General features: G+C 50.1%; 1 protein-coding gene across 2 annotated transcripts in view; it reads left to right on the forward strand.

The window, feature by feature from the left end:
* The window catches only part of LOC144770798 (ly6/PLAUR domain-containing protein 3-like), a 74,625-nt gene that overhangs the window by 40,185 nt on the left and 17,210 nt on the right, over nucleotides 1-17,230 (forward strand). Inside the window, exons 1-2 of one of the 2 annotated variants that reach the window (XM_078655558.1) lie at nucleotides 447-750; nucleotides 14,704-14,862. In XM_078655558.1, the coding sequence (XP_078511684.1) occupies nucleotides 14,730-14,862 (133 nt within the window). In that variant the 5' untranslated portion in view covers nucleotides 447-750; nucleotides 14,704-14,729. Of the gene's footprint in view, nucleotides 1-446; nucleotides 751-14,703; nucleotides 14,863-17,230 lie in introns of those variants that run through there. The other variant, XM_078655557.1, reaches the window with a different exon arrangement.

The following is a 17,230-nucleotide window of genomic DNA, read 5'->3' on the forward strand; positions in this document are numbered from 1 at the left end:
AGTGCAAGCTTCACTCACATTCATAACAGCAAGCCCTGTGGGTGTGCAGTCTTCACATACTTATGGCACTGAACAGCCTGCAGCAGTGCACCCTTACCCCAGAGGCAGAGAATAGCAGATGATGCAACACTGCAAGCTTCACTTGCACTCATAGCAGCAAACCTTGCAGCAGTACAGTCTTCATCTACTTATGGCACTGCACCGCCTGCAGCAGTGCACCCTTACTTCAGAGGGAGAGAATAGCTCATACTGCAGCACTGCAAGCTTCACTCACACTCAAAACAGAAAACAGGCACCACAGCCAAACTTCAGAAACGACTTCAGAGCGCATACAGAACGCCTCCGCATGACTCATCCTCAACATCCCTCGCCACAGCCACATATCCGCCCACCTGAGAAACCTGCACTGGCTCCCCGTCAGCAAGAGGATAAAGTTCAGGCTCCTCACCCACGCACACAAAGCACTCCTCGACATGGGCCCTGAATACCTCAACAACCGTCTCTCGTTCTACACTCCCGCCCGTCGGCTCCGCTCCGCCAGCCTCGCCCTCGTCACCGTCCCACGGATTCGCAGAACCACCACCGGAGGAAGATCGTTCTCCTACCTGGCGGCCAAAACATGGAACTCAATCCCCGCACACCTATGACTGACCCAGGACCATCTCACCTTCAGGAAGAACCTCAAGACCTGGCTATTCGAGCAGTAGCGACACCCCCCCCCACCTCTTCAGTGCCTTGAGACCCACACGGGTGAGTAGCGCGCTCTATAAATGTACTGATTGATTGATTACTCACACTAAGAACAGTAACCCCTGCAGCAGTGCAGTCTTCACATACTTTTAACACTGCACAGGCAGTAACAGGGCACCCTTACGCCCGAGGCACAGAACAGCACATGCTGAAGCACTGCAAGCTTCACTCACACTCAGTACAGAAACCCCCGCAGCAATGCAGCCTTCACACACGTATATAGTACTGCAGAGATTGCAGCAGTGTACTCTTACCCCCGAGGCAGAGAACAGCACGTGCTGCAGCACTGCAAGCTTCACTCACACTCTGAAGAACAAACTCGGCAGCAGTACAGTCTTCACATACTTGGAGCCCTGCATTGGCTGCAGCAGCATACCCTCACCCCAAAGATGGAGAACAGCACATGCTGCAGCACTGCATGCTTCACTCAGTACAGCAAACCCCGCTGCAGTGCAGTCTTCCCATCCTTATAAAGCACTGCACAGCCTGCAGTGGTGCACCCTCACCCCAGATGCTGAAAATAGCACATTCTGCTGCACTGCATGCTTCACTCAGAACAGCAAACCCACAGCTGTGCAGTCTTCCCATCCTTATAAAGCACTGCACAGCCTGCAGTGGTGCACCCTCACACCCAGATGCAGAAAATAGCACATTCTGCTGCACTGCATGCTTCACTGACGCTCAAAACAGCAAGCCCTGCAGCAGTGCAACCTTCACAGCTTTATAAAGCACTGCACAGCTGTTGGACAGGCCACATGAAGGGCTCGCTCCCTCCCCGCAGGACAGGGCCCGGGCCACCGTCAGCACCATTGCCCGGCCCAGCCGCCATCTTGGACACGGCACCACGCGGCCGCGCGGCCTCAGCCCGACCCCAACCCTGGGCCTGGCCAGGCCCCGACATCCCGGCACCACCCTCCACCCAGGAGGTGAACGGCCCACTTGGCAGGTCAATGGGAGTACGAAGTGTCGATGGCTCTCCCCCGCCAGGTGCCGAGCACCCCCAGCCTCCTCGGGCGCTGGCTCCACCCCCCTGCTGGGTGTCTGGACTCCCTCATCCCAGACCTCCCGACCTCCAAGAGCGAGGGTCCGGACATCAAAGGGCGCCAGACCTATAACTGAGGCAGCCCCAGGACAGGAAGGCAGTTGTATCCTGGAGTCGAGAGACACCGCGACGAACTCATCCTTGACGGACTGTTGGCGCTGCCACAGCCCTGCCTTGTGAACTATTACCCTGCCTGCTGGCGCTGCCGCGGCCCTCTGCAACCTTCATCCTCGTGGGACCTGCTGGCGCTGCCGCGGCCCTCTGCAACCTTCATCCTCGTGGGACCTGCTGGCGCTGCCGCGGCCCTCTGCAACCTGCATTCTCGTGGGACCTGCTGGCGCTGCCGCGGCCCTCTACAACCTGCACTCTCGTGGGACCTGCTGGCGCTGCCGCGGCCCGTAGTAACCTTCATCCTCGTGGGACCTGCTGGCGCTGCCGCGGCCGTTGCAACCTGCATTCTCGTGGGACCTGCTGGCGCTGCCGCGGCCCGTTGTGACCTTCATCCTCGTTGGGACCTGCCGGCGCTGCCGCGGCCCGTTGCCACCTACGACCTCTTCGGGACCTGCCGGCGCTGCCGCGGTCCGACCCATCCGAACACCGAGCTCGAGGATTGTGAGCTATCACCGTTACACACCCGTACCCGTGGGTACCAAGACTGTCCCGCTACCCCCTTCCCTTACTAGAGACTAGAATTGAGAGGATCATCGTGTCCTGAACGCCTTGTATCGTACCACTCCACTACCAGAAGTGCCTATAAAAGGTGTTACCCTAATCCTTGTGTGGTGTCCATCTGTGGGGGGGAAGTTACCTGTCTGTGCGATCACTGTGCTCGGCCGACCCTCCAGGTCCCCGTCTAACATTGGTGGCTAGCGGCGCGATCCGAACCAACGCGTACCGTACAGACAGTAACTCACCCTACGACTAAAACCACAATGACGACCAAAGAGAGCGGATCGGCGGAGAAGTTCCAGATGGAAAAGCTGGAAGAATACAACCACCGAGAGCTCAAACAATTTTGCATGGACTTAGGCATTGCTACCACCGGGCTAAGCACAAAAGAAGACTTCAAAAACGCCCTAGAGGCCTGGACAGAGACAAATACCGCAACGCCCCGGGACCCCGCAGCCCCGGAAGCCAACACCACCCGGACGGAGGAACGGAGAACAGGCCCCTCCCACGAAGAGATCCAAGAGCGGGAAAAAAATAGATTACACGAGTTAGACTTGGCACGACTCAGATTAGACGGAGAATTGAAACTGGCGGAACAAAAAATAAACCTAGAACACTTACGGCTCAGAGAAGAGCGAGAGGAAAAACAGAGACAGAGAGACCTCGAAGAAAAAAGACTGGCATACGAGCACGAGTGCAAACTAGCGGAGATAGAAATACGCAAACTGAACAAAAACCTAGGGGTGCCCGAGCAACCGCACTCCCCGGGTCCTACCGAGCAGAAGGTCCACATCCCCAAGGATGTGGTCCGAGAATATCACCGGAACGACGACATACAGCAGTGGTTCAAGGCCTATGAGATTGCCATGACCGCCCACCGGGTCGCTCGAAGTGACTGGGGAGCCGGTCTATGGGGGAGATTCGTCAACGAGGGTCGTGATGCCCTGCTGCAGCTTCCGGACCATCAAATGACGTCCTATGACCACATGAAGGCCGCCCTCCTCAGTCGATATGGACTTACACCCGAAATGTACCGCCAGAGGTTCCGCAACTGCACCCGGATCCCAGGTACGACGTGGTTGGAATACGTGAACTATTTCAGCCGAGCCTTCGAGGGGTGGATCAAGGGTAACAACGTAACCACTTACGAACAACTCTTCAATCTCATTGTGTGGGAGCACCTCTCCAACAACTGCTTTGTCGAGCTCAGGCAGCACCTCCTCGACAGTAAATTGACTGAACCCCGGCAGCTCGCCACCGAGGCTGACCGGTGGGAGAGCACCCGAGTGGCCCGGAGTGGGCCGAATGAGCAGAACAGAACCAACCAAGGTCACCATCGTCCCCGAGGAGGAGGAGGAGGCCCGGGCCGGGGCAGAGACGCCGCCCCGGCCGCACCCACTAACGCCACCCCGGCCCCAGCAGGCCGGGGAAACCCCCCGATGCGCCCGGGGTTCCGAGCTAACGTGACGTGTCACCGATGCCAGCGAGTCGGCCACTATGCCAGTGACCCGACCTGCCCGAAGAACCAGGCCCCCGGGCCCCGCCAGATGGCGGCCGCCTCCCTGGGAGAAGAACAAGTCTCCGAAGACACGGAGACCTATGAGTCGGAGCAGTTCGAGTGGGAACCCGCCGCCATGACCCTGGCATGCCTAGGAGGAAGAGACATGGTCCCGCGGACTCCCCTGCCCGCCAACACTCGGAAGTACAGCCAATGGGTGAGCATCAATGGGCGCAAGGCCGAGGCCCTGCGTGACACCGGGGCCAGTGTGACGGCCGTCCGCTGTCACCTGGTGACTCCAGAACAAATCCTACCAAACGTACTTTGCCCCGTCCGATCGGCAGATAACTCGGAGAGCCTGTGTCGGATGGCCTGCGTCCCCTTCGAATGGGGAGGAGTGTCCGGCATGCTGAAAGTAACTGTCCGTGACGATGCCCCCGTAGACTGCCTCCTGGGGAACGATCTCGAGAGCTCCCCGTGGGCCGCTGTGGAAAGAAGAGAGCATCTGGGGATGTTGGGTCTCCCGGACTGGGCGTGCGTAACCACCCGGTCCATGGCCACCCGCACCATCCCTAGACCAGAAGAACCAGAATGGGCAGCACCTCCGCCCTCGATCACTCCAGAAGAAAACTTCCTCCAGACCGACCACCCGGACCCCACCCCAGAGGGGTCCACACAGCCCCCCGCGCTTCCCGACCTGGCTCAGTGGCGTCAAGAAGGGGGGCCCACCCAGGAACAATTCCGGCAGGAGCAAAAGACCTGCCCCTCCCTCGAGGGATTGCGACAGCAAGCGCTCGCCCAGAGCCAAGGAGACACCACCGGGGCCCACTGGGTTTATTGGGACAATGATCTCTTGTACAGCGAACAGAAAATCGCAGAACTGGGGGCCGGGCGAGTGCTGGTGGTGCCCCTCCACTTCAGAGACTTCCTGTTGAACCTAGCCCATGATGTCCCCCTGGCCGGGCACCTGGGCCAAGACAAGACCTACCACCGCCTGGTGACTCACTTTTTTTGGCCCAAAATGAGAAATGACGTATCCAACCATTGCCGGTCCTGCCCGACCTGCCAGGCCAGTGGGAAGAGCGGCCGCAAACTCAAGGCACCCCTACAACCATTCCCCGTGGTGACCACCCCGTTCGAAAGGGTGGGAATAGACATTGTGGGGCCCCTGGACCCCCGAACAGCACAGGGACATCGCTTCATCCTGGTCCTGGTGGATCACGCTACCCGCTATCCTGAGGCGGTCCCCCTTCGTACGATAACAGCCCCAGTAGTGGGTCGAGCCTTGATGGGGATCTTCTCTCGAGTGGGCTTCCCCGGGAAGTCGTCAGCGACAGGGGTACGAACTTTATTTCAAAGTATATGAAATCCCTCTGGCAGCAGTGCGGAGTCACTTACCGATTCACCACCCCCTATCACCCCCAGGGGAACGGACTGGTCGAGCGGTTCAACCGCACCCTCAAGAGGATGATCATGGGGCTGGAAGAACCCCTACGCCGCCAGTGGGACGTGCTACTGCCGTGCCTCCTCTTCGCCTACCGAGAAGTCCCCCAGAAGTCCCTCGGCTTCAGCCCCTTCGAACTCCTGTACGGACACCCCGTTCGCGGGCCTCTCAGCCTAGTGAAGGAGGAATGGGAAATGGCCCCCCTAAAGACCCCTCCGGACGTCTACAAATACCTCCTGACCCTCCGTAATCAGACCCGGAAATTCAGGGAGATCGCTAAAGCCAATCTGGAGGCCAGTCAAGAGGACATGAAGAAGTGGTACGACCAACATGCCTCCTCCATCGAGTTTGAACCGGGTCAGCAGGTATGGGTGATGTCCCCCATCGAACCGTGTGCCTTGCAGGACAAATGGACGGGGCCCTTCAAGGTGATCGAGCGCAGGAGCCCCGTCACCTATCTCATCGACCTGGAGTCCCCCCGGAACCCCCTCCGGGTCCTCCACGCCAACCGACTCAAACCCCACTTCGTGCGCTCAGAGCTCAGCCTGCTGATGGCTACCGACAGTGGCACAGAAGGAGACTCCGAGCCCCTCCCTGACCTACTGAGGACCCGGGAAAGAGATGGTTCGGTGGACGGGGTCCGACTCTCCGAGGCCCTGACCCCAGAGCAGCGTCAAGATTGCCGGGCCCTCCTGCTGCCGTTCGCAAACCTGTTCTCTCTTGCACCCGGAGTCACCTCCTGGTGCCGGCACGACGTGGACACGGGGGACAGTCCTCCTGTTCGACACCGGGCGTACCGAGTACCGGATCGGGTACGTACATGCATCCAAGAAGAAGTCTCCAAGATGCTCGCCCTCGGAGTCATCGAACCTTCGGACAGTCCCTGGGCCAGCCCGGTCGTCCTGGTCCCCAAGGCCGCGGCCCCGGGCACCACCCCTGAACTCCGGTTCTGCATTGACTATCGGAGTCTGAACGCGGTCACCCGAACCGACGCTCACCCTATCCCCCGAGCAGATGAACTAGTCGACCGCATGGGGGCAGCCCGCTACCTAAGCATCTTCGACCTGACAGCGGGCTACTGGCAGATCGGCCTCACCCCCAGAGCCCAAGAACGTTCCGCTCTCTCCACCCCGGATGGGCACTACCATTTCAGAGTGATGCCCTTCGGCATGAAGAACGCTCCAGCCACTTTTCAAAGACTGGTGAACCAGGTATTGGCGGGCCTCGAAGAATTCAGCGCCGCCTACCTGGACGACATCGCGGTATACAGCCGCCACTGGACGGATCACCTCCACCACCTCAGAGAGGTCCTGCAGGCCCTCCAACAGGCCGGCCGCACCATAAAGGCCAGCAAGTGCCAAATCGGCCAGGGGTCCGTGACCTACCTCGGACACCAAGTGGGGAGCGGTCTGGTGGCCCCCCTCCAACTCAAGGTAGCTGCCATTCAGTCCTGGCAACCCCCCGAGACACAAACCGAGGTCCGAGCCTTCCTGGGGCTCACCGGATACTACCGGCGGTTTGTAAGGGACTATGGCAGCATTGTGGGGCCCCTCACGGAGCTCACGTCTAAGAACCACCCAAAAAGAGTCAACTGGACTCCTGACTGTCAAGCAGCCTTCGAGACGCTGAAGGCCGCCATGTGCACCGCTCCTGTGCTCCAGGCCCCCGACTACAGCCGCGAGTTCATCGTGCAGACCGATGCCTCCGACCATGGTATTGGGGCCGTCCTCTCCCAACTGAACCCCGAAGGAGTGGACCAACCAGTGGCCTTCATCAGCAGACGCCTACTGCCCCGAGAACAGCGCTGGAGCACCATTGAGCGAGAGGCCTTCGCGGTGGTATGGGCCCTCAAGAAGCTCCGGCTGTACCTCTTCGGAACCCATTTCCGGGTACAGACGGACCATCGGCCCCTGCAATGGCTCATGCAGATGCGGGGGGAGAACCCCAAACTATTGCGATGGTCCATCTCCCTGCAGGGGATGGACTTCACTGTGGAACATCGCCCTGGCCAAGACCACGCCAACGCGGATGGCCTGTCCCGCTTTTTCCGCCTCGACGAGGAAAGTCCCCAAGAAGATGGGTGACTCTCCCCGCCTTCAGCTGGGGGGGACGCATGTTGGACAGGCCACATGAAGGGCTCGCTCCCTCCCCGCAGGACAGGGCCCGGGCCACCGTCAGCACCATTGCCCGGCCCAGCCGCCATCTTGGACACGGCACCACGCGGCCGCGCGGCCTCAGCCCGACCCCAACCCTGGGCCTGGCCAGGCCCCGACATCCCGGCACCACCCTCCACCCAGGAGGTGAACGGCCCACTTGGCAGGTCAATGGGAGTACGAAGTGTCGATGGCTCTCCCCCGCCAGGTGCCGAGCACCCCCAGCCTCCTCGGGCGCTGGCTCCACCCCCCTGCTGGGTGTCTGGACTCCCTCATCCCAGACCTCCCGACCTCCAAGAGCGAGGGTCCGGACATCAAAGGGCGCCAGACCTATAACTGAGGCAGCCCCAGGACAGGAAGGCAGTTGTATCCTGGAGTCGAGAGACACCGCGACGAACTCATCCTTGACGGACTGTTGGCGCTGCCACAGCCCTGCCTTGTGAACTATTACCCTGCCTGCTGGCGCTGCCGCGGCCCTCTGCAACCTTCATCCTCGTGGGACCTGCTGGCGCTGCCGCGGCCCACTGCAACCTTCATCCTCGTGGGACCTGCTGGCGCTGCCGCGGCCCTCTGCAACCTGCATTCTCGTGGGACCTGCTGGCGCTGCCGCGGCCCTCTGCAACCTGCACTCTCGTGGGACCTGCTGGCGCTGCCGCGGCCCGTAGTAACCTTCATCCTCGTGGGACCTGCTGGCGCTGCCGCGGCCCGTTGCAACCTGCATTCTCGTGGGACCTGCTGGCGCTGCCGCGGCCCGTTGTGACCTTCAATCTCGTTGGGACCTGCCGGCGCTGCCGCGGCCCGTTGCCACCTACGACCTCTTCGGGACCTGCCGGCGCTGCCGCGGTCCGACCCATCCGAACACCGAGCTCGAGGATTGTGAGCTATCACCGTTACACACCCGTACCCGTGGGTACCAAGACTGTCCCGCTACCCCCTTCCCTTACTAGAGACTAGAATTGAGAGGATCATCGTGTCCTGATCGCCTTGTATCGTACCACTCCACTACCAGAAGTGCCTATAAAAGGTGTTACCCTAATCCTTGTGTGGTGTCCATCTGTGGGGGGGAAGTTACCTGTCTGTGCGATCACTGTGCTCGGCCGACCCTCCAGGTCCCCGTCTAACAACAGCCTGCAGCAGTACACTCTCACCCAGAGACAGAGAAGAGCAAATGCTGAAGCACTGCAAGCTTCGCTTATGCTCAGAATAACACTGAAGGCTTTAAACATATGTATATTGCACTGCACAACCTGCAGCAGTGCGCCCTCACACCAGAGACAGAGAAGAGCAAATGCTGCAACAGTGCACGCTTCACTCACACTCATAACAGCAAGCTCTGCAGCAGTGCAGTCTGTGCATACTTATGTCACTGCACAGCCTGCAGCAGTGCACCCTTACCCCAGATGAAGAGAATAGCACATGCTGCAGCACTGCAAGCGTCACACACTCAGACCAGCACACACCACAGTGATGCAGTCTTCACATGCTTATAGCACTACAAAGGCTGCAGCAGTGCGCCCTCACCCCAGAGACAGAGAAGAGCAAATGCTGCAGCACTGCAAGCTTCGCTTATGCTCAGAATAACACTGAAGGCTTTAAACATATGTATATTGCATTGCACGACCAGCAGCAGTGCGCCCTCACCCCAGAGACAGAGAGGAGCAAATGCTGTAACAGTGCAAGCTTAACTCACACTCATAACAGCAAGCCCCGCAGCAGTGCAGTCTTCGCATACTTATGTCACTGCACAGCCTGCAGCAGTGCACCCTTACCCCAGATGAAGAGAATAGCACATGCTGCAGCACTGCAAGCGTCACTCACTCAGACCAGCACACACCACAGTGATGCAGTCTTCACATGCTTATAGCACTACAAAGGCTGCAGCAGTGCGCCCTCACCCCAGAGACAGAGAAGAGCAAATGCTGCAACAGTGCAAGCTACACTCACGCTCAGAACAGCAAACCTCGCTGCATTGCAGTCTTCGCATACTTATGTCACTGCACAGCCTGCAGCAGTGCACCCTCACCCGAATGCAGAGAATAGCATATTCTGCAGCACTTTAGGTAGGGGAACAGTCAAAATATTGAATTTATAATATCAACCTACACTAATATCGTAGGACAGAATATTGAAGTCAAGAATATCGTTGACCAGAATATCAACTGCAAGGTAAGTAATATACATTTTTTTAATATTGAAGTAAGTAATATCAAAGTAAATAATATTGTTAGCAAAAATATTGTTGTAAATTATATCGATTATTTTTAGTGTTATGTATTTTAGTATGTATTTTATATGTATGTTTAACATTTTTTTCATGTTTTTACATTATTTTTAAATATATGTATTAAATGTTTAGAAAATAGCAAAAAAAATTCTATTTTGCGTTTAAGTATTAGAGCGGGTTGTGGGTTTATAGGGGAATAGGGTGGGAAGTAATTTAATTATAATTAATTAATTAATATGTTTATATTTGTTGTTATTGATTGTTAATTTATTGTGAATTAATTAGTAATTGGTAATTATTTTTTATTAATTGGTTACTTTATAGTTATATTAATTATAATTATGTTATATTAATTTTTATTTATTGCTGTTAATTAATTTATTGTAAATTAATTATTAATTGGTAATTACTTTTTATTAATTGATTAATTGATAATTAAATTAAATATGCTATTTTTAATGTGTAGTGGGTTGTGGGTTTATAGGGGAATGGGGTGAGAAGTAATTTAAATATAATGAATATGTTTTTATTTATTGTTATTGATTATGAATGTATTGTCAATTAATTATTAATTGGTAATTAATTTTTATTAAGTAATTAATTGATAATTAAATTAATTGTGTTATTTTTTATGTGTAACACGTTGTGTGTTTATAGGAATAGTAATTTTTACCCCTCCGCTATCCAACACATTCCCTACTGTTGCACTCACTGGAGTGGGAATAGTAATTTGTACCCCTACCTACACAATCCAACTCTTTCCCTACTGGTGCACTAACTGGAGTGGGAATAGAAATGTTAACCCTATGCTATCCAACACTTTCCCTACTGTTGCACACACTGGAGTGGGAATAGTAATTTTGACCCCTACGCTATTCAACATTTCCCCTACTGTTGCAGTCACTGGAGTTGGAATAGTAATTTTATTTTCTCTGCTATCAAATATTGTTTGTATTATTTTAGCTAATGTAGTGCATAATTAATTTTAAAAAGATTAAAAGTAATTTTTATTTTTTTAATTTGTTACATATAATTATTTAATTTTTATTTATATTATTGTTTTATGTGTATAGATGTATTTATAATTTATTTAAAAAATAAGCAATTTATAAGTTATTAAAATAAATATTAACACATATTAACAAGTAAGTATATATATTATATACTATATGTGTATGTTTAATGTCTTTTTTATGTATATGTATTACTTATAATTTCAAAGCATTTTTTAATATATTTAACTATGTTTATTTTAATTATATGTATTATATACTTTATTTCACATTACTTGTTTAACTTAAATACAAAACGATATTTTTAACAACGATATTTTTGACATCGATATTTTTTTTCGATATTTTTGTACTTACCATAATTTTGATAGGATGTCGATATTCTTGTCTTCGATATTTTTGCTGCGATATTTTTGTATGTCGATATTGCGACCTTCGATATTTTGTCAGTGATTCCTTTAGGCCATACATAGAAAACTCTGTGAATTACAGCAGTGCATGCCCATCATGGACTCTTCCTTCTCTTCACACTCTTCATCAACTGCAGATGATGATGGGGGGCTCCTTTGTCACCTGATGATCTCCCCTCTTCCAATAGACAGGGGCCCAGGCGTCTCTCTAGGCAACAATAGGACACCATATATTTCCTATGCGAGCTCAACACATGTACACTCGGAACACAACAATACTCTGGACTGATGCACAACTTAAGCCCAACTGTTGATCTATGTGTAATACTTGCTGTTCAGCGACTGGCTTCAGCAACAGCACAGAGATCTACAAAATAATGGCTATGTAAGTAGGCCATGGACTAGAGGATTGTGATCAATATCCCATTTTGAATAGCCAACTGGCAATGGTGCTTATCCAAGAAAGTAAAAAGTTTATAATGCACCTCGGAATTGGACTACACAAACCATTCCTTCATTGAAACTCCTAGACATAGAGCAACTCCGCTGCTTAACTGCGCTTGTGCGCATGGTCGAAGGAGCATACCCTGATTCACACTTGGAATACAAGATTGTGTTGATTACATCAGCAGCGTGTGACAAACCCAGTACAGGACCCGCAAACACATGGGCCTTTTTAGCCTGTTTCGGTGTTGGATGACATGGGTACATGGCACTCTGTTGGAGCGATGTTAGATCTTCCAACCCTCTAAGAACAGAGCGACTCTAGTCATCATATGTGAATGGTCTTTTTTGTCAAGGCGATTGGTTTGTTGGAGAGGGTGTGGTACCTGGAAGGCTTGGTAAGGAGGGCTGTTCAGGAGCACTTGTTATAGAGATGACATGCAGCTTTGATTCGGTGTTGGACAAATATTTAAAGATTGATGGAAAACGTTCACATTGGTCTTCAACAAACAAGTTTAGGCTACTCAAGATCAAGTGGGAGAATCCACTACTGTGGAACATTCAATTATCAGGGGTTGACTTTATGGTGTCTGACGTCACAAGTCCCATGGCATTTGATGGAGAAGGCCCTTTTTAGCCTAGCCATCTGCAGATGAATAAGGAGAAACCAGACTCCAGGATGACAGTGTTCCAGTTATATCCTGTCTTACCTGAACCCAGGTGTTTAATTTATAGATGCTTCTGCGTCTTGGAAGGATCTTAGAAAAGATTATGAGTCCCTAGCTAAAAGTGATCAGACATGCAAAAAAAGGTAATGAACGGTGGAAGACACTTTAGTGAATTATAATGTGATTTCAACAGTGCTCACCATAGCAACACATGCATTTAAAGTAATCGACACAATCACTAGTTCCTGAATTGAATTTTTGTATATTTTGTTCCAAATAGAAACCTAGTTGTACTCAGGATCGTATGAAGGCTGTGGGTGTGGGAGCTAAGGGCAGTAAAAAAATATTCTGGTGCAATAGTTTCAAAGTAAGTTATTGCACACCAGAGGAGCAGCCAGCAATCACAGTCAAAAACAGAGCACTCTCTGTCCAACCGCCTTTTTGGAACCACCTTAACATTGTATCCCACAGCATTCCACCTGCACCATTCCACCCACATCCTGCCCCTCACAGGTACCAAGATGTAGGATATAAACCAAGCACCCTTTTGAAAGAAAAACACAACACTCGGGATAGGCTATAAAGTCTAACATGAGTTTAATAAAAAATAGCCGTTATGCAAGCAAATTACGGCATGGTAATTACCGTTTCAATCAACCAGATTCTCTCCTAAATCAGTTGGAGCATAAAATGCACAAATCCTTACATTAGCTGGTCATGTTTATACAGTTTTTTCCAAAACAAGTGAAAGGAAGCGGGGACACGTGATTGATACTGTGACTAACCGATAGGCCTGGGCGTGAAATTCCGATACGCTCGCAAAGTTTGCTGAGGTTTTCCCACTCCACGTAACGTGCAAAGTTCTGGAAGAAAACTCTGCTCCTCTCTGTGGAATTGTTTCCTTGCTTGTGCTTGCTAATGTTAAGTTGAAGAGCGTGGAAAATCTTAATCCAAGCCACCTCTCAGTGAGATTTATCAACATGTAGGGTAGGCCCTACAGAGCCCAGAGGGTAGGGTACGGTGTATTAAAAAAGTTGGATGTGTACTTTTACGTTTTACATGTCCTGGTAATGAAAATCTCCTGAAATAGTTTTTACTACTGTAAAATAACATTAGGTTGCCTCAGTACTTTTAATATGTGCTAACATATGATTGGGAACAGGTGAACCTTTCATATTTGGTGTCCAAGAAATTGTAATTAAGTAATACTCCTTAATTGTAAAGTCAGATTTTAAGTAATACTTTTGAAAATGCTACTTTTAGCAGTTGGTATTTTCCTGCCCCTTTCTATTTTGTGCCTGCAGCCTGTTCCTTGGTCACAGGACTGGGTGTAGTCTGCAGATGGACTTTGTTTTTTCCCCCTAGACAGACACACCAAGAGGGATTGGGTGTGCCTGGATGGACAATCAACCAGTGGGATGGGAGGGGCGGAGTTTGGCACAACCCCACTTACAACTGAATAGGCCTTGCCCTGCCTTCACACAAAGGAATTGTCACCACTACATCTTTTGTGCATCCAGATAGGATCCAGCACAAAGGAGGCAGGGTACTTCAAGGACTTCCACAGGGATTCGGTCGAAATATCTCCTACTTCAAAGCTGGCAGCAACTGGACCCCCTTTGTGCAGGACTTGGAAGGTAACTCTTTCAGGAGGATTAACCAGTCACTGTGTCCTGACGCATTCCATCGTGCATGGCATGAACTTGTGACTTTCATCCGGTCACGACCAGAACCATGAGTGGTGCTTTTGTGCTTTTAGGTGCTTAACGTACCTAATATCTTTAAAATTACATATCTCCGGTTCTACTGATTAGATTTTTGTTGTGTTAGAGTAAAATGATCTATTACATTTTGCCCTATTTTTCCAAATTGATGTAGAGTTTTTCTTGTGTTGTGTTTTTATTTCATTACTGTTTGAAGGGTGGCATAAATATTTTACACATTGCGTCTAAGTCAAGCCTGACTGCTTTTGTGCTAAATTACGAGAGGGTTAAGCGCAGGTTAATTTGTAGTTTGCTTGTATTTTACCATGACAAAAACTGTGGATGCTTCTTGAGTATGATTTACTGCTCCTCAACCAGTAACCCAATTTCTAAGAATTATGCATCTGAATCTGTTAATGCAAGAATTCAAAGTTGGACATTTGTTTCTGTAGGACTTCTCGTATGTTTGGAGAAAATGTACAACTTTTACAGGAATAAAATCGGACCCAGGAGTGATCAAGTAAATTAATAAGAGTCAAAAACTTCTAATGCATAATATGTAAGGTTGAAGACTTTACAGCAGGTGTAAATTTTAGCATGAGTAAATCTAACATGCAAATGTAATATTTACATGTTTCTTATTGGGTTAATAATTACATGGTCCTTCCTCCTGTGATCTTTACAGGTAAGACTTACCCCAACCAGACAGCCATGCCACAGCCGTTGGAGTGCTACAGCTGCATTGACAGGGGTGATAATGGCTGCGCTACAGAAAAGCTGGAGGTTGTGCAATGCGTGAAAGAACATGACGTCTGCATTGAGGCCGTGATGGGCGTCCAGTCCAGTAAGTGGTTTTAAAGGATAACTTTGGGAGTTGGGCTTCTGATATCTAGAGGGATGGTTGCGAGAATGCACTTCTCATCAGACCATCACAAGAATATAGGGCTCTTTGAGACCTGGCCAAAACATTGAGCTGAATCTCTCACCACAAGCCTGTCGCCAAGAAGTAGGAGCTCTAGGATACGGGGAAGATATTGATCTACCAACCACTAGAGCCTGTTAGCGTCATTTTAGGGACCAACAACCATATCCAGAAGCTACAAGTGTGTCCTTAACAATTAATCACAAAGCTATGTATGACCTGGCACGCTTCAGTACTTACGGCATGATGTAGATCTTGGCGGACTGTTTACTCCATCACAACAATGACAGATCTCCCGTCCAATGAGATATAAATCATATAGAAAATATTGGGATTTGTATTCCAGCTGATGGAATATCCGTCACCGCTGAGGCAGAGTAACCCTTTCGCCAAGATTTAAATAACGCACTTCACAAGCTGCTATACATACTGTGTGTAAAAAGTGCACACATTGGTCCATCTCTTTGCTTTGCAAACTTTGGATCTCCGTAGACCTATTCCCAGAGGAAAAGTACAATTTCCTGCAGTTCACGAGATTGAGTAAGGCCTTCTCATTCGAACTTATCGGTCTGCTCTTAACTTATTGCAGCAGTTGGATGCCCATATTGGGTTATGTTACCACTGTATAATAATGGAATAAAAATGAAAACGAACAAGATGGCCTCCAAATCTTAGAAAGTGAAAAATAGCCAATCTAAATAGGTCTTGGATCCAGTGAAGATATGGATGGCCGGAATCTTGAAAATGTATCCATTTATTCATTTACAGCTCGTACATAGTGCTACACCACCCATACGGTATTAAAGCGCTTTGTAGCAAAGATCAACAGTTAAATGGTCAAATCAACAAGAGGGATTTCAAGCGATGCATCAGAGGTGAGGGTGCAGATGATGGATGGTGAAACGACAAGAGGGCAGGGTTTATGCACAAGGGCATTTAGTTCTGTTTCAAACAGGCGCCTCCTCAAGAGTGGCGATAGTTCAAAGGGGTGGGGTGAATTTGTACAGTGGGATTGAAGGAGGGGTAGAGTTCAGCCATGAGTACGTCCAGGAACTTCAGCTTACACTCATAAAGGTTGTTTAAAGAGAAAGGATTTAGAGTGGTGTTATTCAAATGTCTGTACCTAAACACCAGGTCCATGGTAAAACACTACCTGGACATCTTCCTTCTGCTCCAGGCCGAACAACCAGATCTTTTATGTCTATCTGAGACTTGGTTAAATGAGGCATCCTTACCTGACATCTTGGCGGCAGTCCCTGCTGAGTACTACATACTGCATGTTGACAGGCCACTTGGTAAAAGGGGCGGAGGGGTCGCTGCGATCATTCGCAAAAACCTTAAAGCCTCCCTCTTACCTTCCTGTGATCTGATTGGCTCAGACAACTTAATTTTTAAAATGGATTTGGACACGGGATCACTTCTTGTAATCCTCATATATCGGCCCCCTCAAAACATGGCCACTTTTGTTGCATCCCTAGCGGGATAACTTGCCCCCCTAATTATCACCCATGACAAAATTGTACTATTGGGGGATTTTAATCTTTGGCTGGACTCTGTGGAATCTGACTCTCAGGCAGCCACACTGAAAGAGTCTTTTTTGGACCTCAATCTCATTCAACACATTCACCTCCCTACCCATGAGAAAGGACATAGCCTTGACCAAATTTGGTCTCAAAACATCCCTCCGGCAGTGAATTCCATCTTGCCGTGCATTTGGTCGGATCATTTCCTGATCAACTTCAGCATTTCCATCGCAAAAAACAACAAACCTAAGTCACATCAAGGTGGGAAGGCAAGAATGTGGAAGAATGTAGTTATTCCAGCATTCCTTGATTCATTAACCTCTACCTGTCCATCATTCGATCAGGACATCGATGAATCAGAAGTAGCTTTTACTGAGTGGCTGCTTCTTGGAGCTGATGCTCATGCACCCTATATCGACTTCTCCCGCTCTCGCCCCAATGACGCTCACAGATGGTATACACCTCACCTGAAAAGCCTTAAACTTAAGGCTCGTCAAATGGAGCGTAAGTGGCGTGTAGCCTATTTAGAAGACGATAGGGTCAATTTTCGCAGAGCTCGTAGGGACTATCAAAATCTTATTCTTAAATGCAAAACTGACTATTTTTCAGATAAAATCTTTAAAGCTCAAAATAAGTCAAAAGAGCTATTCAATATTGTGGAGAATCTTAGCTCTAATGATAGAACTTCTCTTCCGATAGTCCCCACCCAAGAACTCTGTAACACACTGAACTCTTTTTTCCATGATAAAATCTGTTCTATCAAGCAA

This window comes from Lissotriton helveticus, chromosome 7 (assembly GCF_964261635.1).
Source record: "Lissotriton helveticus chromosome 7, aLisHel1.1, whole genome shotgun sequence".
In the NCBI taxonomy this organism is placed as follows: Eukaryota; Metazoa; Chordata; class Amphibia; order Caudata; family Salamandridae; genus Lissotriton; species Lissotriton helveticus.